We start from the raw sequence: 18,937 nt of genomic DNA on the forward strand, positions 1-18,937 counted from the left end.
ATAGAGTTATCAGTTATTTTCCTGAGAATTTAACGGTCCTGTATTTTATTCCTATATATGCATGAAATATGAGGTAATTAAAACATTTATTGTTTGGCTAACTAAAATAATGTATCCCTCTCTCTTTTTTAGATAAAAAAAATCGAAAAAGGCAACATTATTGCAGCTATTATTTGGCGTGTACAAATAATATTATTGACGTCAAACGTCAAAGTCGGGTTGTACCGATTAAAATACCCCCAAAAAAGAACGCAAATAAGAAACCATCAAAAGATTAAAACTGAAGACGGATATAATTTTACTGGATTACAATGCTTCGTCAAGCATAAGAAATATAGAAAAAGAACTTGATAAATACGGTAATATTTCTTGGGATAGTTGTTTGAACAATCCTGTTTTTCCTTATCCCTTTAGTAATCATTTCAATTTGTAACTCGTACGTAACAATTTGCTTTTAAGAAATTAGAAGAACTTGAAGCCATGATTGCGCAGTTTATATTTTATGAATGTATTGATTTTGTAAACGTTATATTTATATAATTAACATTAAGTTAAGGCGCAATTTACTTATGATTTATTTAGACGCAATATCATAGATAGCCATATTTGTTCTTGTGAAAAAAAGAGGTATCATGTCTTTTTTTCTTTGTTTGTAGAAAATATTCTGATTTTCGATTGCCTGTTTCGACATAATAGATCCCTACTTGTTACTGGATTTCTAGAAAGTTGTCTTTAAACCTTAACTGTAAAATTTTTGCTATGGACCTTTTGATGACCCTTTGTATCCATAAAGTTGTTCTCTGTGACTGATTTAAGCATATCAGATCACTATGTTGTCAATTGCAAATTCTACTTTATAGTTCATCATCTACGCAAAACAAAACTCGGCAAGCAATGCCAATGAAGCACATCTTTGCAGAAATATTTGCACATCAGCTAGAAGAACACCACTGTCTTCCATCACAAAGGGGATCGGCTTTAAGATTTTGACTCCAGAGTATCATTGCATCCTTTCAAACCATCAGAATCAAAGGCGATTCCCTTAAACCGTGGTACAATGACTCCATCCATACAGCAAGACAACGGAAAAGATAGATGGAAGGTAAAGCCAAGAACTCAGGCCTAGAGGTGAATAGATGGATGCTTTAAAAGCAGACCCAAGCTGTAGTGCACATGGTCAACTCAGCAAAATCCCGCTACTGTCAGGAAAAGCTGACAACGGCAGACAGTAAAGAGATGTTTAGCGTAGTAAACAGTATCTTAAATTAAAATGCAGGCACTCCCTTATTATCGGGTACCAGTGATCAGACCCTTGCCAACTTCTTCTATAACAAAGTTCAAAAGATCAGTCTGGGGCCCGTTTCACAAAACAATCTTATGACTAAGATCTGTCTTAAGACCAGACTTTGTCATAAGTTTTCATCACTGCTGTTTCACAAAACTGTCATATCTTATGATTATCATAAGATCCGTCTTAATCTTAAGACAACCATATACATGTCATAAGTCCAAACTTAACATGGCGGCGGCCTTTGTTTTGATTCAAAACAGAAGACAATTAAGAAGAGAACGGGTGTTTAGAGATAGAAATAATCCCTTGGACTATATGGACGACGTAGATATCATAGATAAGTTTCGACTACCGCGTTTTCTGATACTAGATTTATGTGGGGAGCTCAGGGTCCATCTGGAACACCTGACCGGTAGGTCCCATGCCATACCCCTATCCCTGCAAGTCATGGTGGCACTCAGATTTTATGCCAGTGGGAACTTCCAGGCTGTTAACGGGGATGTCCATGGTATAAGCAAAGCTAGTGTGTCAAGAATTGTAAATACTGTAACATCAGCACTTGTAACTTTAAGCCCAAATTATGTAAGATTTCCACGCGATGACAGAAGCATAAATGACACCATACTGGGCTTTTCCCGCATATCCAATTTCCCTAATGTCATTGGTGCCATAGATGGAACTCACATTCCTATAAAAGCTCCAAAAGATGACGAACATCTCTTTGTCAACCGAAAAAATTTTCACTCTATAAACGTTATGGCAGTTTGTGATGCAAGTTTGAAATTCACCAACTTAGTTGCTAGATGGCCTGGTTCATCACACGATGCTTTTGTGTGGACAAATTCTACGCTATGTGATTTATTTGAGAGTGGTGGCATGAATAGAGGGTGGTTACTTGGAGACAGTGCATACCCCTTGAAAAAATATTTGTTGACCCCTGTCTTAAACCCAAGTAACCCCCATGAAGAAGCGTATAACGAGGCCCATGCCAGGACGAGAAATCCAATTGAAAGAAGTTTCGGGGTTCTAAAGATGCGTTTTCGTTGCATCGACCATTCGGGGGAACACTTCTCTTTCATCCGTCAAGAGCATGCCGAATCATTACAGCTTGTGCGGTTTTACATATGTGTATTAATAACCATGTACCAGCACCACGCCCACAGAACCCCCGGGGAAATCGATTTATTCCGCCAGACAACTATGTGTATCAAGGCCCAAATTACGATGGGATGGAGGTTCGTCGAAGACTGATCCATACTCGATTTTAGGACCTTAGTTCGGAGAAAGAATTCGTGTAATTTCAGTGAATTTTTTCCTAAAACCATGAAGACATTATTGTGTATGATTCCTTATTCCGCTTTAAAATTGAACATGTAACAAACAAGTTTGTTCACTAATTGGACTAATTGGTTTGAAATGTGTATTCATGTATATTTATTATTCTTATTAAGGGATGCTTAATGAACAAGATATAAAATGAATCAAACACATATTTTCAATTTATTACTCATTTTCAGTCAAAGGCACATTGAGGGTGGCATTATTTACTATTCCGAGTTGACACAGGTGAAGCGAGTGCTGCTCACGCTGTATCTGAAGCTGTTGCTCAGCAACCGCAAGACGCCGGTCCACAATCTTGAGACGCTTCTCCTCGGTGTCAAGTCTTCTTTCCTCTTTTCTCATTACTCAGCCTTTCCTCTTTTGCTGTCACAAGTCTCGTCATGAGGTCATCCCTTTGCTGCGATTCACTAGTACTAACGGTTCTTTTTGTGCCCTTTCTGCTTAAACGCGAGTTTTCAACGGAAGGTTGGCATTCTGTAAAAAAAAAAAATTATAGATAAATCTTTCTATATACAATGCAAAACAATGTAAATATTAATTTAACTTGTTAAGTATTTAGAATATAAAATTATAGTGGATATTCCACGTAAAAGATGCGTGTTTAAAAATAACTTAGTGCACAAAAAAACCATGTAATTACATTTTGTACCTATTGAGGCATCTGTCATGTTGCTTGGAGGTGCTAATAATGCATCCGTGGTCGTAGAAGAGTCTAGGACATCAATGCCACCTTCAACTCCGGATATGGAAGTTTCTCCGATAATTCCCTCTATCTTCTCGTCTATGGGTCGTAGTGTAGCCTCTGATGGCAAACACCCCCTCCAGTCTTTCTCTGCTCTCTCCTATTCAAGGCTAGTTTTTTCCTACTTTCACTGCTCAAGCAAATCCACTTCTTCTTCATTTCTTCCCCCGTCCTGACGTACCCTGTTGTATTTACTGCATTAACTTTTAATGCCACTTCTTTCCATGCATCTCGCTTTAAAGCATTTGAGACAGTGGAGTTTTGTTTTGAAAAAAGAATATCTTTCTTACTTTCAACTCCATCTGTTAAAACAGATATTTCTGCAGCCGAAAAATTTGGACACCTCTTTGCCATCCCCGAGCTCACTTAATGTCGTTTTTCTAACCGCACGGACTTTCGATTTCCTACCCGCTTACTGGTCACAACTGAGTGCATTCAAACATCATGCTTTGGTTTTTTTCTTGAATAGACACAAAGGCAGGGGCGGATCACATTACTTGTAATGATATGATTACAATATATTTACATTATTCAGTGCCTTTGCCTGTGATAACACTACGTATCGATTTTGTACTATATAACTCATAATACAAATGACGCCAAATTGAGGCGCCAGCGAGGTTTGTTTATTTATATTTAAATATTTAATCGTACTTTGGCCTAAAATTATATTAATATAAGTAATAAGCAATCATTCTTTAAATATTATGGGGTAATAATTTCGGTCGGGGCGTGATCAAATCCATCATAAAGCCCTTCGGGCTTTATTGGATTTGATCACGCCCCGACCAAAATTATCACCTCATAATACTCAAAGAATGATTCCTTATTCCTTATATATTTTATTTCTCTTATTTTCTGTTAAAATTTTATATTTCAATTATTTTTTTTCAAAATTGTATTCCACATGCGTACATTGTATACTAGTATAGCAAGACAACAATTCCCTTACTTCCAAAAAAACCCCACTATTGTCTTATGAATACAGCAATAAATGCAATTAAGTATATTTTTAAAAACTTAAGGTAAAACATATGAAAATTGTTTAGATAAGTTGAATATGTTTTAAAAACCAAAATAATAATAGATAAATATTTAATGAAATGAAAATAATCCCAGTGTGAGCATATCTTTTTTAACGTATCGCATTAAAAGTTGTATATGTTTAAAAAGTATATACAAGTATAAACATATCTTAAGATTTATAACACTTAAGATTGTTTTGTGAAATGCAAATGATAGATCTTATGATTGTCATAAGTCAGATCTTATGACAATCTTAAGATCTTTCTTATGACAAATCTTATGATACTTTTGTGAAACCCAGCCCAGGGCAAGTCAGATTTTGGCAACAATACAGCTTTTCCAGACCTGGACGAACCGGTACTTGAACCTCGTTCCTTTAAGGTCCAAACACGGGAAGAGCTGGACAATTTAGGACATAAAATTGCTAAACTCAACACAATGTTTAAGACTGATAAAAATCTCACACCCACTTATGTTCAAAATTCAGTTCCTGACAAACGTTGTACTATGGCTAACTATCGTTATTAAATACAATTGTTATCTCTACCTCTGAAAAGTAGGAAGCTTTATTTACTCAAGACCTTCACTCATGATATTACCTGTGTTGATAATATTTCAAACGCAAAAAAGCTCTTTGTTTGGAACAAAAAAAAAAGCTATTTTTGGAACAAAACTCACAGGCTCTTGGACACAAAGTAAACAAGGCTCTCTCTCTCTCTCTCTCTCTCTCTCTCTCTCTCTCTCTCTCTCTCTCTCTCTCTCTCACAATTCTAATGATATCCTTTTTACAGGACTGACGATCTCAAGCAAATTACGCTAAGATAAGAGATTCTTTGGAAATTCAAAAAATGTTGTATGATGCCGGAACATTGGATCTGTACGGAAAGGTATTGTTGTATCAACCATTTACTTATTTTATATCGCTGACGGACTTTTACGATCAAATCTTTTCATAAACAGAAGGTTAAAGGGTTCATATCAATTGTCAATCACTTTCAGAGAGGCCCGTCCTTAAGATCATCGCCTGACGGCCCCAGACGAAAATCAACCAATGGATTTCCTTGACGTCATGTGATCTCGAACACGTGACCAATATTTCTAGTATTTCAAATGCTGTGATAAGCACTCAACGTTTTCCAAAATAAATTAAAAGCAACTTTGTATCATAAGATGTATATTTGGCAACTCGATATGTTGTTTAATTTTAACAATTTTTTTTTTTTAAAATCGTTTCTTTTCATATTCGTATTTGTAAGAATGTAATTCACATGGTCTGGTGAAGCTGTTACATTTTTTTTTTCGATACGGCATCTTCGTTCGAATTCACATCAATATGAACAAACATAGAAAATATATCTTTGCGGTTTATTTATTCACTATATAAAAAGATTCTAAAAAGATTTTTTTTTGTATGATTTCAAGCATTTATTTTTTTTTAGATCCAATTTGCATTTGAACGTTGCCAGAAACGTCTTTCAAACACCAACCTAATTTCGTTCTTATCAGTTGTTTTCCTCTGAATCACAAAATAACAAAGGTAAAGCGCATTTACGAATCTATAAATCAAAATGAAATATTGAACATAAATAACGGTGTTTGATTCCGTTTAAAACTTAAGGAGAAATGATATTTTACCTTACTAATGGCCGATAAAGGGAGAGAGGGGAGCTTGGTCCGTAGCCCTACCAGAGAGTCTCTCCAAAAACTGATGACGGTCGTATTTAGAGCTTTAAGACAATGGAATTCAAATAACAATAGATAGGGCATCAATAGTTTTAAACGAGTATAACGGAATCTAAATTTCCAGAATCAAACATAATCATACAAATATACTGAGATATAACAGTATAGCTTTGGTTTATTAGGTTACTTTTCTTTGGTTAATGCAAGGGTTAGATGAAGTATAAAAATTGATGATTGAATGGTTAAACAAATTCATTTATGTCGCGTAAAATAAACTTGCCTTTGGCACAATATGACGCGCAAAAAATTGATGCGATTTCTACGATTACTGTACTAATAAGACCGTGGTTTCAATCGCATTCTGGTTCGTTCGTACGAACGTAGCATATTTGATATATACATGTACTTACATTTTCACATTGATGATATAATTCTGGTTGTAACATGTTACTAGAATTTGATTGATATTCTTATTTTCCCATTACGACGATTCACGATTGAAATCGCAGTCTTGATCGTAGAGATCATGGTAATCAAGCCAAATCTCGCCAGATCTTAAGGACTGTCGTGGCAATCATGTTAATCGTAGAAAATTGTTGGACTGTCAAAAAATCTTCTACGATCAACACGATTAATTTTCACTTAGTACTGGTAATTATTCGTTATCATCATATCATCGTATCAGATCGTACTTAGTCGTTACCAATCGCAACAAATCGCATTTTATTATAGCTCAAATCGTGATTTTCTTCCACCATGATCGTAAAAGGGAACGCCATCATCAAGCCCCGTCGCTAGAAAACATCGGTTCGTGATGAACGTGTTGAAACGCATGAGAATAAATCTATATTGTTATTGAATGAACTCTACAAAATTGTTAGAACGTTCCTATATTTCAGATATGGGCAGGTAGCAACAGCGAGAATCGACTGGGGAGGGGTATGCATCACCTTTTAGTGCAAATCAGCTTCATTTAACATTCTACATCCGATAAGTTGGCTCGCCGTGACTAAATTTTGCGATCAAAAATAATCTTAAACAAATAATTTGGAGATTTAAAGTGCATGCAGGTGCTTACTTTGCGTGAGAACAAATTAAAGCTGGTTTGCTGTATATAGTGAAAGTAATGCTGTCAATTAAGTCACCATGCACATATTCACTTGGTATAAGTGTTTTATCATTTATAATGTTTCATCTATCTATCTATCTATCTATCATCTATCTATCTATCTATTTATCTATCTATCTATCTATCTATCTATCTATCTATCTATCTATCTATCTATCTATCTTTAGACCCCCCTAAATCCGAGCATGGCAAAAAATCTTAACAGTTAATGTATCACAGAAACATATTGACTCATTGACTCAGCACAAGAATAAAATAAACAAAACACTTTTTAAGACTTTTGTAATCAAAATTTATAAACACATACATTTTTACATTACAACTGTTGATATTATACATGAAATTATTTGTCGGATTGATTAAGATTTAACACGGTTTAAATTAAAGAACATATTAAGTTAATAATACATTGTAATGTTCCTTCAGTAAGATAATGTATGAGTCTTTTCTGTAGAATACTAATGCATGTATTCTATTTAATTCCGAAGAATTTCTTCACGCGGTCCCTGAGGGTCCGGCGGCGCGGCTTTTCCTGGTCATTGGCCGTGTCTTTGTCCTGGAAAATTAGAAAAACACGACTGAACAAAACTCGTCTACTTTGGAATCTCATATTCATCACCAATTCAATGGTATGGGACCCGATATTGTGCCACAATAAACAAAAAAAATCAAATGTAATTTCATAGTTTCTTTCCCAAAATTATCATCTAGCAACTTAGCACTGGATTTGGCGGGTCCACTACGAATTTGTAAGTCATGAGTTCTTAACTCGAGTTAAGATGAGTTAAATTTTTACCATTCCCCAAAAATGTTTGAATTAAATATTGAAAAATTTGAAATTTATAAAACCTGTGAAAGTATTTTAATTATAAGATACTCTAATCACATTAGTATCGACCGATGTCCCATACCACCTTAAACCACTAAACCATTTCACTATCTTAAAGACACAGATATCAAGCATGCTCACCATTGATGAAATTGCTGAATCGGCAAAGCAATGAAGGCTTTCATCATCTTTGTTGACAGCAATGAGATTCTGATCTCTATTTGTACCTGGCTCACTCGCATGCTACGTAAAATGAAATAAAATATTTAATTCGTTACAACCAAGTTGCATGTATATTCGACCTTTAAAACCATTAAAAATTACAAATGATAATGAAAGTTGTACCTCTTGGGAGATATTGAAGTAGTCAACGCCGAACAGGAAGAGCTTCCGTGGAACAAATTCTTCGTCCACATCCGGTTTTTCCAGTATGTGATCCTTTAAAACAGGCAACAGTCAAACGACTTTCATTTTTAAGTACACAATATGTATATGTATATACAAGGGTATATAATTGCAACTATTAATTTATCTAAAGGATAAGGAATTATTCTTTGAGTATTATGAGTACTTTATGATAGATTTGATAACGGTTCGACAGAAATTATCGCCTCATAATATTCAACGAATGATACCTTATTACAGTGTGCATATATTTTCATTAATTGTACGATGAAATAATAAAATTTCAAAATATTCATCCAATTTTAATTATGCATTTTAAATATTAATGATTACTTTAAAATATGCAAACCCCGCTTGCACCTCAAAAATGCGTCATTTGCATTATCCTAGAAAAATGTAAATGTATCTTACCAACACTTTTTCGTAGCCTAAAGTTCCGCTCTGGATTTGAGGTAATTGTTGTCCGTTTCTAATTTCTCTCTGTAAAAGATAATTCAGTAAGTTTTTTTTTCTAATTTGATATATACATTTTAGCGATTACGATTTTAGAAATTTTTAGAGATTCATAACGGAAAATATTGGGATTTTTTTCTTTAATCATTAGCTGTGTATTGAAACCTGACAAGCTAGAGGGCGCATTTTAAATCAGAAGTCTTGGGATTTTTTTCATTCTGTTGTATAAACATCGTATGTACGCTATCGTATTCATGAATAACAAGTTAGTTTAAAAAATGTGCTGCATAAATATCTTGGGCTATAGTAATTTATAGCAAAATATAGTAACTATTTGAATTTACCATTATCTCCAACCAAATAACAGCCCTCTTTTTCTTTGCTTCGGCCATTCTCGTAAATCTCAACTGAAAAGAAAAACAATGATTATAGTTTTAATCCTGAAACATTTGTAATAATTTTAACATCCAAACTTTTTATCTAGAAAAGATCCTCCTCATCCTAAAAATTGACAAATTTTTACCTGCCAATAGCAAAAAAAAGGGGGGAGGGGAGGGAATCAAAGTGTTTTGATCGATTCCGATTTATTTTCAGCGATAAATTCAATCTTCTACTCTTCTGTATGACATATTGTTGATTACTTACCATCATCTCCGTCAAAATATTGGCTCTTATTTTCTTCATTTTTTCTTTTTTCTCTACTCTTGTCTAAAAGAGGGGAAACTTTCATGATTTGAATGTTATCCTTACACAAATGTTTGAACTGGGAAACTTTAAGATCATTTTGAGAAAAAAAAATTAACGTGTTTTGATTGATTCGGTTTTGTTTTCAGCGATAAATTTATTAGTATTCTTCTCTTCTGTATGACATATTGTTGTTTACTTACCATCATCTCCGTCAAAATAAGGGCTCTTATTTTCTTCATTTTGTCTTCTTCCTCTACTCTTATCTAAAAGAGAGAAACATTCATGATTTTAATCTTATTCATACACAAATTTTTTAACTGGGTAACTTAAAGATCACTCTGAAACGTGCAAAGTACATTTATTATTACCATCAATATCCTACTGGACTTTTTTTTGGCAAACACCATATTTCCGAAGTTAAAAACTTTTTTCCTAATACTCTAATACTAGATCATAAAAAACCCTCATACATGTACCTTAATTTTAAGAAAATAATTCTGCTTTTATATCTATTCTGATTAGGTTTGAATGTTATTTTTCAATGTACTCAAAGAATAAGCATGACCCTTTTTAAACAACATTAAAATATCGATAAAATGTTGAACACTTTGCAAATAGAAATTTCATCGCCTAAAAGTAAAACATCTTTTAGTGACAACTTAATACACTGCATGTATTTGTGCAATTTAGGTAAATATATTAAGAATGCTTTTGTAATCAGAAAACTTCATGTATAAACTTGCCTTTTTCAAGTGACCAGTATATGTATTATAACATGTGTATATTAATTGTATATGTCTATGAGCTGTACAGCTGTTGACTAATAAACAATACAATACATGTATTTTATAGTACAAAACTTTTAATAAACAGACTTGGTATACAAAAGATGTGGTTGATTGATTGATTTGTTCATTTCATAATTAAAGGACACTTACAAACAGTTCTTCGTGAACAGCAGCAAGGATGGTATTATGTTGACGAAGATTGTTCTGAAAATAAAAATACGGCATTAAATGAAACACAGGTTACATAATTATAGAAGATTCTTACTGTATCATCATGTTCATTGCCAAACTTACAAATCTGACCATCAACAGATATAATCTTACCATCATCATCTTTGCCACGACCGGGTTTCTGCGTCTCATTGTATTTTTCTGTAAAAAAAACACACACACACCATAAAACATTTAGTTGTGCATTTACGGAAAAAAAGTGTTTAAATTTATTTTACTTTAAAAAAAAATCAAAACAGAAAGCAATTCAAGTCTTACCACCAACTGCACGAAGATCTTGTGCAAAAGTATCTCTTTTCTTGTCTTTTTCTATGAAAAATACAATCAATATATAAGTGCCAATTAACATCAAATAATAATAATATAACGTATTTTATATTTCCCGGTACGTTGCTCGCGCATGTTAATAGTTAGAGGGGATCGGATCCATACTCTAATGGATAACAATTAAGTCAAGAAAATGTGCTGTATAAATAAATATTGGGACAAAATATAGAAATAACTTGTATTTACCATCATCTCCATCCAAGTTACGTCCTTCGTTTTCTTTTCTTCGGCCATTCTCTTAAATACCATCTAAAAAAACACATCGACATTAATATCTGATTTAAATATTAATCATAAAATGACAATTTTTCATCTGAAAATAGTAAAAACAATTAATTGACTGTGCTTTTATTAATTCGATTTTATTTTCAGCGGTAAACTGGATCTGATATAATGTTGAATATTAACCAATATCTCCGTCAAAATATTGGCTCTTATTTTATTCATTTCGGGTTTTTTTTCTTTACTCTTTTCTAAAAAAATATTAATTAGAGGAACATTCATGATTTAAATGTGATCCGTACACAAATGAATGTCGAAACAGGGTAACTTAAAGATCATTCTGAAACGTGTAAAGTACTTGTATAATGACTATCAATTCATGCTGGACCTTCCTTTTTTGTTCACAACAAATTTTCCCTTTTGTAAAACCTTTTCCTAATACTAGATCATAAAAATAACCCCCATACCTTAATTTTCCTTAAAAATTTATTTTAAGGAAAAGCATTTTTCTTTTCAAACAATTGTAAAATATCGATAAAATATCGATCAAACATTTATGCAAATAAAAACATGATCGGCCATAAGTAAAATATGGCCGATCATGTTTCTATTTGCAAAAATGTTCGATCGATATTTTATCGATATTTTACAATTCTTTCAGTGACGACCTAGTAAACAGCATGCATTGTATATCACAAACTTTCAAGACACAGACTTTATGTATGATACATGCGGTTGATTAATTGATTTATCTATTGATTGACGACTGATTGATCGATCGATTATTTGATTTGATTGATTTATTCATTACATAACTAATGGAAACTTACGCTCAGTTCCTCGTGAACGGCAGCTAGTTTGGCATTCTGCTGACGGAGATCGTTCTGAAACAAAATACGACATTAAATAAAACACTGGTTACATAATAGAGTACCATTGTGTTCATCGCCAGACTTACAAATCTGACCATCAACAAAAATAATCTTACCATCATCATCTTTGCCACGACCGGGTTTCTGCGTCTCATTACATTTTTCTGAAAAAACCACACACACACACCATAAAACATTTAGTTATGTCTTTACGAAAAAAACGTGTTTAAATTTATTTTACTTAAAAACCAGAAAGCAATTCAAGTCTTACCACCAACTGCACGAAGATATTGTGCAAAAGTGTCCCCTTTCTCGCCATTTTCTAAAAAAAACACCAATCAATATATCAGTGCCAATTAACTTCCAATAATGATATTACGTGTATTTTATTTCCCCGGTACGTTGCTTGCGCGGGTCTAGTTCGAGGGGGATGGGGTCGGGTCCGTACCCCTAGTGAAAAATTCAAATTTACCAAGTTTACATAGTTAATTGACTATATAAAGAGGCCTAAGAACACCGCCCACCTCCCCAGTAAACAAAAATTATCTCTCAGACATCCGCCCCTCTCACACAGGAAACAGTTCTGGATCCGCGCATGCATTGCATTGCGTCGAAAGTTGAATTAGGGCGAATGTCGTGCAGTCATTTTACACACTAAATAATAAATGTAAGATCTCAATAATTACCTGTTTTTCTATGAAAACCATCATCTTCATTTCATTATGTCTCTGAAAAAATGGGACAATGTAATAATTCTAAGTCTTCAAAATTGATATTTGTTATTTACATGTTACCCATTGCCACATGAATTTCACACATTAACTTACATTGTACTTCAATGATTTAAGTAAGAAATGTTGAACATATATAAATAACTAGTTCAAAAGTCACAAGCGAATACCATACCTCGATCTTTGCCACAGCTTCTTTGTATAAATTCTGGTCTCTTTGCGCAATGCTAGCCTAATTTTAATTAAACGATACAGGTATACAAGTTTTACACAGGATGCTGTTAGATAATGCTTTACATCATCATCAATATTTGCTTGCTATTTAACTTTTATTTTATAACATCATGAGATATATAGATTGTCCCCATTTTTTTCACGCTAAATTATCATATTTACCAGCAATTCCTTAAGGACTTTCTCCATTATTTCTTTCTGCCGTTTTTCTTGTATCTGTTTGATAGAATAAAAAAAGGGTTTCTTAATAGAATTCATTAATTTAATATTTGATAGTATCCCTAAATTTAGGAAATGAATTTGCAGAAATGACCTATTTAATTTTTTCAACGCTGTTATTATTTGAATCCAAACTAAATAACATATGTTTTATCTCAGTGATTACCTGTGCTTCTATGAAAGCCAGCATCTTCATTTCAATATGTCTCTGAAAAAATGGGACAATTTAATAATTCTGAATCTTTAAAATTGTTATTTGTTATTAACATGTTACCAATTGCAACATGAATTTCACACATTACCTTACTTCAATGATTTAATAACATATATTTACATTTTCCAGTGTATTTGCCTGTGATAACACTACGTATCGATTTTGTACTATATAACCCATAATACAAATGACGCCAAATCGAGGCGCCAGCGGGGTTTGCTTATTAATATTTAAATATATAATCGTATGATGGCTTAATTAATATCATATAAATATAAGTAATAAGGAAGCATTCTTTAAATATTATGAGATGATAATTTCGGTCGGGGTGTGATCAAATCTATTATAATGCCCTTCGGGCTTTATTGGATTTGATCACGCCCCGACCGAAATTATCATCTCATAATACTCAAAGAATAATTCCTTATTCCTTATATATAAATACCTCGATTTTTGCTACGGCTTCTTTGCATAAATTCTGGTCTCTTGTTGCAAGCCTAGCCTTTAAATAAAACGATACAGGTATACAAGTTTTACAAAGGATGCAGTTAGATTATACTTTTTATCAATATTAGCTTACTATTTAATTTTTATCATATTTTACTGAGTATCATGAGAGATCTAGATTTTCCCATTTTTGGGGCACAGTAAATTATGATATTTACCATCAATTCTTTATGAACTTTCTCCATTTCTTTCTGTCGTTTTTCGTGTTTCTGTTAGATAGAATAAATAAAAGTTTCTTTAAAGAATTAATTGATTTAATATTCGATAGGATCTTAATTTCAGGACATGGATTTGCATAGCTGCAATAATGTAGCCCTCTCCGATTTTTTATATCTGATGTTTACTGGATAGCCCTCTCCCAAAAACAATCGGGAAAGGGCTACATTATTGCAGCTAGGATTTGCAAAAATGATTCATTCAATTTGTTCAACGCTTATAATCAAGTATATATTATTTGAATCCACACTAAATAATATATGATTGTAAGATCTCAATAATTACCTGTGTTTCCAGGAAAGCCAGCAATTTAATTTCATTACGTTTCTGAAAAATTGGACAATTTATTAATTCTAAGCCTTCAAAATTGACAATTATATTTAACATGTTACCCATTGCCACATAAATTTCACACATTAACTTACTTCAATGATTTAAGTAAGAAATGTTGAACATGTACAACAAGTTATCTGTGAGCCAATGCTCACCAGTGATACCCCCGCTCTAAGGTAAATATGCAAAATAAGCAAAATCGTCATTTAACGGGAAGTTGACGTCCGATTGGGACAAAAATATATCCCACGATATGGCATGCCTTAACAAATAGAGTGTTAAAATTTCAATCATCTGCAATAAATAGTTTCTGAGAAATATTCAACGAAAATTTGTTTGAAAATGTTGGCTAAAAATAACCAAAGTCGTCATTTAACAGGAAGTTGAGGTCCGAATGGTACAAAAATAAATCTCACGATATGGCATGCCTAAACAAATAGTGTGAAAAATGTTCAAGCATCTGCAATGAATAGTTGCTGAGAAAAATGCGACAGAAATTTTTGTTACGGACAGACAGACAGACAAGGGTAAAACAGTATACCCCCTTCTCCTTCGTAGCGGGGGTATAATAATTACATGTTGTTCAAAAGTCGCAAGCGAATACCATACCTCAATCTTTGCTACAGCTTCTCTGTATAAATTCTCGTCTCTTCGCCCAATGCTAGCTATAGCCTTTAATAAGACGAAACAGCTATACAAGTTTTACACAGGATGCTGTTAGATAATGCTTTACATCAATATTTGCTTGCTATTTACTTTTTATCTTGTATTGTCATGAGAGATCTAGATTTTCCCTATTTTTGGCACGGTAAATTACATGTATCATATTTACCATCAATTCCTTATGGACTTTTTCCATTTCTTTCTGTCGTTTTTCGCGTTTCTGTTTGATAAAAAAAAAAAAAGTTTCTTAAAAAATGCATTGTTTGATATTTGATAGTATCCCTAATTTCAGGTCATGGATTTGCAGAAATAACCTATTTAATTTGTTCAACGCTTAATCAACTGTATATTATTTGCATCCACACTAAATTATATGTAACATCTCAATAATTACCTGTGTTTCTATGAAGGCCAGCATCTTAATTTCATTCAGTCTCTGAAAAATTGGAACAATATTATAATTCTGAGCCTTCAAAATTGTCCTTTATTATTAACATATTACCAATTGCAAGATTAATTTCATACATAAACTTACTTCAATGTTGAACATATATAAATACCTCGATCTCTGCAACGGCTTCTTTGCATAAATTCCGGTCTCTTGTTGCAAGCCTAGCCTTTAAATAAAACAATACAGGTATACAAGTTTTACACAGGATGCTGTTTGGTTATACTTTTTATCATGTTAGCTTTCTATTTACTTTTTATCTTATATTATTATGAGAGATATAGATTTTCCCAATTTTTTGGCACTGAAAATTATCATATTTACCATCAATTCCTTATGGACTTTCTCCATTTCTTTCTTCTGTTTTTCGTGTATCTGTTTGATAGAATAACAAAATAGGTTTCTTAATAGAATGCATTGATTTAATATTTGATAGTATCCCTTACTTCAGGACATGGATTTGAAGAAATAATCTATTTAATTTGTTCAACGCTATATCAAGTGTATATTACTAGTATTTGAATCCACACTAAATAATATTTGTAAGATCGCAATAATTACCTGTGTTTCTATGAAAGCCCGCATCTTAATTTCATTCAGTCTCTGAAAAAATGGGACAATTTAATAACCCTGAGTCTTCAAAATTGTCATTAATATTTACAATGTTACCCATTGCCTCCTGAATTTTACACATTAACTTACTTCAATGATTTAAGGAAGAAATGTTGAACATATATAAATATTTAGTTCAAAAGTCATTAGCGAATACCATACCTCGATCTTTTCCACGGCTTCTTTGCATAAATTCTGGTCTCTTTGCGGAATGCTAGCCTTTAAATTAAACGATACAGTTATACAAGTTTTACACAGGATGCTGTTAGACAATACTTTTTATTAATATTTGCTTGCTATTTACTTTTTATCTTTTATTATCATGAGAAATCTAGATTTTCCCAATTTTTTGGCACAGTAAATTATCATATTTACCATCAATTCCTTATGGACTTTCTCCATTATTTCCTTCTGCCGTTTTTCTTGAATCTGTTTGATAGAATAAAAACAAAGGTTTCTTAAAAAATGCATTGTTTGATATTTGATAGTATCCCTTATTTCAGGACATGGATTTGCGAAATAATCTATATAATCTGTTCAACGTTTAATTAAATGTATATTATTTGAATATAAAAGAATCATGATCATTTTAATGTTTGTATTTATTAATATCTCAGACGTAATTTTCATGCCAGCATTGAATTCACTCTAAAAACCATCCTTAAACAAAAAAATCAGCATTTTAGCTCGATAGAAATACAATGTACAACTTCATGATGAGTAGGGATTTACATGTACATAGAAAAAGATATGCATCGTCTTAAATTAATTTGAGTGTCAGTACATTTGTCTACCAGAACTCCTACATAGTACATACCATGAACTTATGAGTTCCATCTTCCAAAATCAACTTCTGATCCATGCCCTCAACCTAGGAGAGAATACAATACTTTTAAAAGAATGAAAATCAAAATTGTGTCAAAGTAAATGTTGTGGCGAAAAGAACTTCACATTTTTAAACACGTATCACTAGTTTAAGCGATGCTTAACTTAAAAAGCGCTGCTAGAATCCCGTGTTGTTGCTTTGATGCAACATGCCCGTCTTCCGTGAAAAATAATAAAAGTTGGAAATAATTATAGAGAACTGGGCGAGTAACTATGTTATATTCACATTCATTGTTTTGTGGAAACCGCGGGATACCTTTTCTATTAAGGAATATGTGAGCTATTATATAGGCGCAGATCCAGACATTTTTCGAGGGGGGGGGGGGGGGGGTGAGGGGGGTGGGGGGGGGGTGTAGGGAATATTTCCAGGCATGCTGGAATGAAGTACATCATCATCTCAAGTTTAAGTCACGGTCTTGAGTCCACGTAGTTTGGAGAGAAATATACATATTGGGCGTGATTTGCGATGTTGGAAATACATGTAGGCTTTGTAGGAACGTTGACGCACTTTGAAAAAGAAATCTATTTTTTTTCTTTAAAAAATAACATCAGTGTGTAAGTGTCAGTTAAAGGTTGCAAGATTTTTTCAAGGGGGGGGGGGGGGGGGTCTGGGAGTGGTCGCTTTGAGACCCCAAGTGTAATCAAGGGGTCCTGGGGGCGAAGCCTTCATAAGCTTCTAATTTTTTTTTCTAGATTTTTAAGAGTAAAAGGAGCCGTGAAATTAACCTCAATATTCCGTTATATACTAACAATAAACGGTTTTATTTCATAAACGATTTGTCTAATATACTACTACGCTGGGTGCAAGATTATCCGTCAAATCCTCAAAAAGACACAGGGAACTCCTTTTGATTTAAAAAAAATATATATTGTTTCACACGCTCATTGTTTCCCTTAAAATCTTTTATCATTTATCATTGATAAAATCTGTTTATAGCATACTTCGTTTTTCCTCTCCTCTTCCTCCTCTGCCGCCTGAACAGCCTCTGCCCAGCTATAATCAAATCTGAGGATGTCCAGTTTTTCATCCTATGAATAGACGGTTCTTCTATTTATGAACATGTTTGATACTGTTTCAATCATACTACGTTTGTGTTCGTAATCAAGAAAAATGATTACTGTGGTTTGATTAATATTCAAGGGTATCAATTTTCATGGATAAAGTGAAAATCACAGTTTCAAGGGTACGTCAATTCGTGGCTAATGACCCTATCAATACAAATTGTTAGTACTGCACGTCAATGAGCATTTAATTTCATGGGTAAACTTAACAACGAAATCCATGAAAATTGGTATTCAACGAATAATGATGAAACCACAGTACAATTTCTTGTCGCGCATATCAAATAATCAAAGTGTTAAAAGTGCCAATATTTTCAGGAACTCATTAATTGCTTTGTAACTTATTTTTTACTCACCACGGTCCTGACTGGCTCGTCTCCAAAATCTAGTATGATGCTGTAATCCATTCTGTTTAATCTGCAAGACAGTACTGTCCTTAATGTTTGGATGATGCTAATTAAAATCAGATCAAAGCAAACTCGATCCGCTCATGCACATAGCAACTTTGTGTACAGATGCAATCATTGTGGCGTCGAATCATTGACTTTACTATGACGTCACTTGCATTGTGTACACGTACGAATTCAGAATTTTGGATACACGGCTATCTTAAGGCTATACGATTATAGTGTTTTTTAAAGATAATCTTTATTCAATTAAATTATATTTTTAGTTATTAGTTCGTGTATAAATATTATTTATTTGATTTATAAATGTAACATGTAACTGCTTATAATTCATATGAATTTTAGCAAATAAACAATACAATACAATATACAATTTACAG

General features: G+C 33.1%; 2 protein-coding genes and 1 pseudogene across 2 annotated transcripts; 1 reads left to right on the top strand and 2 right to left on the bottom strand.

Moving 5' to 3' along the window:
• Positions 1-1,418: 1,418 nt before the first annotated feature.
• LOC128191668 (putative nuclease HARBI1) lies at positions 1,419-2,542 on the top strand. The gene has a single exon (XM_052863856.1). The coding sequence runs from the start codon at positions 1,454-1,456 to the stop codon at positions 2,540-2,542; it is 1,089 nt and encodes a 362-aa protein (XP_052719816.1). The 5' UTR covers positions 1,419-1,453.
• A 252-nt stretch (positions 2,543-2,794) lies between these two features.
• Positions 2,795-3,728, bottom strand: LOC128172120 (myb/SANT-like DNA-binding domain-containing protein 4; annotated as a pseudogene).
• Positions 3,729-7,495: 3,767 nt separating this feature from the next.
• LOC128191676 (uncharacterized) lies at positions 7,496-18,557 on the bottom strand. Its single transcript, XM_052863868.1, has 26 exons — positions 18,507-18,557; positions 18,031-18,117; positions 17,021-17,074; positions 16,579-16,632; positions 16,366-16,422; positions 15,538-15,579; positions 15,313-15,363; positions 15,090-15,152; positions 14,433-14,474; positions 13,154-13,207; positions 12,933-12,989; positions 12,713-12,754; positions 12,298-12,348; positions 12,143-12,190; positions 11,985-12,038; positions 11,119-11,181; positions 10,864-10,914; positions 10,699-10,746; positions 10,525-10,578; positions 9,787-9,849; positions 9,545-9,607; positions 9,244-9,306; positions 8,858-8,926; positions 8,387-8,479; positions 8,183-8,284; positions 7,496-7,768 (listed from the first exon to the last, which is right to left on the bottom strand). The coding sequence occupies exons 1-26, from the start codon at positions 18,555-18,557 to the stop codon at positions 7,685-7,687; spliced, it is 1,560 nt and encodes a 519-aa protein (XP_052719828.1). The 3' UTR covers positions 7,496-7,684.
• Positions 18,558-18,937: the final 380 nt, after the last annotated feature.

The sequence above is a fragment of the Crassostrea angulata genome, chromosome 1 (genome assembly GCF_025612915.1).
Source record: "Crassostrea angulata isolate pt1a10 chromosome 1, ASM2561291v2, whole genome shotgun sequence".
NCBI classification, from domain to species: domain Eukaryota; kingdom Metazoa; phylum Mollusca; class Bivalvia; order Ostreida; family Ostreidae; genus Magallana; species Magallana angulata.